This window comes from Anarhichas minor, unplaced genomic scaffold, assembly GCF_050575085.1.
Source record: "Anarhichas minor isolate MPS153535 unplaced genomic scaffold, ASM5057508v1 ptg000022l, whole genome shotgun sequence".
Classification (NCBI taxonomy): domain Eukaryota; kingdom Metazoa; phylum Chordata; class Actinopteri; order Perciformes; family Anarhichadidae; genus Anarhichas; species Anarhichas minor.
In genome coordinates, this window is record NW_027466468.1 from 1145429 (window position 1) to 1148956 (window position 3528).

Here is a 3528-nt window from a genome sequence, read left to right on the forward strand (position 1 = left end):
TCTGCAATGTAGTCGTAGTATTGCTGCAGTTTGAATTAATTGCTCAATATTATCATACAGATTTTTTTCTTTTTGGGCGTTGTAGCATTGCTGTTGGCTGCCTTTTACGTGTCGAGCAAGTTTAATTTGACATGAACACATTGGCGAGAAGGGAAAGAAAAAAAGGAAGCGGTGAGAAAAGGAGTGTCCGGCGCCGCACCTCGTTTCCACGGCCAGCGACACCAGGGCCAGCTCACTTTAACATCTGCGATGCTGGTTGTGGATTTACAGCTTCTGCAAAGAGAACAGGACAACATTGCCTCATATGCATCATTAATTTTTATTACCTCTCCTGGAAATCGGTTCATTTGGCATTTGATTGCCATTTCAGGACGTTATTGCTGTTTTTTCAGGGATGCCCACGCACTCGTCGGCTCTGTGGTCACAGACTCGGAGGATGGAAGGCTGCAGCAACTCAAACTTGCATTAGTTCATTCTTGCAACAAATGTTTTATTTTTATTTTTTCAACGATAATACCTCGTTAGACTCCAGCCGTCCATTCTTTGCACTTGAAACACATCGGTTCATCCGCATGTCTGTGCACTGACTGGCACTTACAACCGGCATGGCCTCGGTCTCTGCCTACGTGTCTCATTAATAGAGGCTGACTCATGTCGTTTTGAATGCGGGCGTCGAAATAGGGTCACACAGGCCGAGAAATGAAAGGAGGGGAAACCAAGGTAACAGTGACACTGCAGAAGAATCATTAGCACTTGTCTTGCGGAATGCAACGTTGGGCTGTGTATATAAATATATGCAAATATGAATTAATTCTAGTGCTTCATGCATGATTCATGATACTCACGGGGTAGCATACACGCACACACACACAAAAAAATTTCTTCAAGAGAATTGCTTTTTTTATTCTTTTTCTGCAGGTCTCTTCAGACAGCAACAATGTAATAACCTCCAGAGAGAAAGCACTTAGCAAAGACAAAAAATAAAATCTTCCCCCACCCAGAAAAGGAAGTTGCTTTCTGACTTGCCTGAACATCTTTATCAAGTCTGCACGCGGTGAACCTCTTTGCCTAAGCTTTGTTTTTGTTTTTTTTGCGTCATCAGCAATATTTTAGACAGCAGATCACCATGATAACATCAAATATAACCTTTTTAAAAATGAACAATACCTCACTTTGGATATGTGATTAGCTCTTTGAGTGAAGGCTTAAGGTTTTGGAAGTAGGGCAACTCTTTCATGTGCGATTAGGCGCTCTTAAGTCCGTCCTCGTGCAGAGAGAATGACAGAATGAGAGGAGGAAAGGTGAGGGAAGGCTCATCAACCTTGGAAATGTTACAGGCACTTGGCTGTGGTCGTCCAGGACCCTTTCCACACTCCTCTGGTGTGAATGTACAGTGTTCATAGGTCAAGGAGAGGAGAGCGCTGAAAAGCTGTATGGAGAAAGAAAAGTCTCATGTGGGAGAGAGAAGGTGAAAGAAGGAAGGAGAAGAAGAAGAGCAGAGAGGATCAAGCCAGTGCAGAGCAGGGCAAACATGTTGTGTGTCAGCGCTGTCGAACGCAGTCAAATGTCTCACTACAATCAAGGCGACGCGGAGCTTTGGCTCGGACGCACAAAGCCGGGCCTTACTGGCTTACCTCAGCACCGCACCAGAGCGACTGTCACTAGATGTTACCATGTGGACCACTGAGCCGAATCTCACACATCACGGTGGACAGGGGCCGCTTTACATCCCTTCCTTACTCCCACTCTCCTGCCCTGCGGACACACACTTCCCTTAGCTTCCTGAAATGTGTCTGTTGGAGACATTCACATTAAATATGAATAGCCTCAATAATAAATGGAGGCTCTCAGAGATTGCATCCTGGGTACAAAACAGAAAAACAACAAAAACGCGATCCAGTGTTTGTGACACAAAGCTCTTAACATTCTCCCTTGTCACTTTTATGCCATTTTAAATCATATGGGCACAATGTGTTACAACATAATGTTTTTTTTTCTAGCATTTCCTCACTTTGCATTTGAATGCTTTTCTTGTCCTTCCTGTGTGCCATGTGGATATACAATGAGTTATTTCTACAGCACAATACACTTGTATGAATGTATGAATACAGTTTCAGGCTACACTATGTTAGATGATGTGTGTGAATGGCATTAATTCCTGTTATACACAAAAGGTTTATACACAGAGCAGCATTTTAAGCCAAAGTCTCCTCCATTTCCTCCTCCAGGGACAAGTGCGCAGAGGAGTGGCTGGGACTGGATCTCGTTTTCAGGCTGATAGAGCCGTACAGTTTGGCTGAACGCTTGGAATAAGCGACGACCTTCCTCCTGTACATCTCCCCCTTCCACATGGAGATCATCAGCAGCGTGGAGAGCACCACGCCGCCCAGCGTGAGCAGGCACAGTCCCGCTATGACGCACCGGTCCAGGTGGGCACCTATCCGGGCGCTCTCCATCTCCAGCTTCTCCATCTCCCTCGCCGACACGCTGTCACTGTCCACCTCCACGTCCCGTGGCACGGCGTAGGAGATGATCACCAAGGAGATCCCGGTCACCAAGAACGTGACTGCACTGATAAAGCCGTAGTCTATGGAGGTCCCGGGGCCCTCCCCAAAGGAGAGATCGTCCTCGGACATGAAGGAAAGCTCCGGCAATGTCTCAGAGCAAGGCTCGCCGTTGCGAACGAGTCTGTGAGTACTTTTACAACTCGTGTCCGGGCTGGCCACTTGCAGGTTAACATTCTCGTCAATATAGGTGAAAGATGTCTCTAATTCCTCGTCGCAACAAATCTGGACTTTCTCCTCGCCGAGGTGAGCGAGTTTAACCTCTGCGCCTCCCCTGCGCGGCGCCGTCCTTGGTGCTGAATGACACCGGCCATGGCCGCTGCGGGCCGGGTTACAGCCACCCTCCCCCGGGAGCGCTCCTCCTGTTGATCCGCCCGTCTTGCGGACGTGCAACGTGCTGGAAACCCGGTCAAGGACGTCGGGAAGATCGGGCTGTTTGCCTCTCTCATCTGCGGGAAGCAGCACCAGAGAAGCCATTCGTGTTTCACCACCCGCTGGTTCACTCTGAGCCTTCCTCCCACGATGCTTTCACTCCACAGCATCCCTGATGAGAGGATACACACCACATCTAAGTTAAATGGTGCATCTTAAATATATTAGTATAAAGCCTGAAACCTTAGATCATTGCGCAAACACTTGTGCGTAATTTGGAACGATGCGCAAAATGCACATGCCTCAATAGTTTAAACTGCACCGAAATCATCAACACTTTAAAGTTGAGAGGATCGTTTAAGAAAAATCCGTGTATCCTTCTCGAAAGGCGCTTATAGTGGCTGTGATTAGCCAAATGCCTTCGTATCCAATTAGGAAAACAACCCACGCATTAACCCAGATTATGCTATCGTCTAATTCTGTTTTAGAATAAACAGCCTAAATGCACAATATAAACTGGGCTAAACCCAAATCACACGTCAAATACACGTACACACTGTTTACGTATACATTACAGTCTGCATCGGAGAAA

The 3528-nt window shown here is 46.9% G+C and overlaps 1 protein-coding gene across 1 annotated transcript; it reads right to left on the reverse strand.

Moving 5' to 3' along the window:
* Positions 1 to 2195: 2195 nt before the first annotated feature.
* tmem74 (transmembrane protein 74) lies at positions 2196 to 3041 on the reverse strand. Its single transcript, XM_076096433.1, has one exon. It carries the CDS (start codon positions 3039 to 3041, stop codon positions 2196 to 2198), a length of 846 nt encoding a protein of 281 aa, XP_075952548.1.
* Positions 3042 to 3528: the final 487 nt, after the last annotated feature.

Coding starts and splice junctions, on each gene's coding strand:
- tmem74 (XM_076096433.1), bottom strand. CDS start 3,041: ATGGCTTCTCTGGTGCTGCTTCCCGCAGATGAGAGAGGCAAACAGCCC.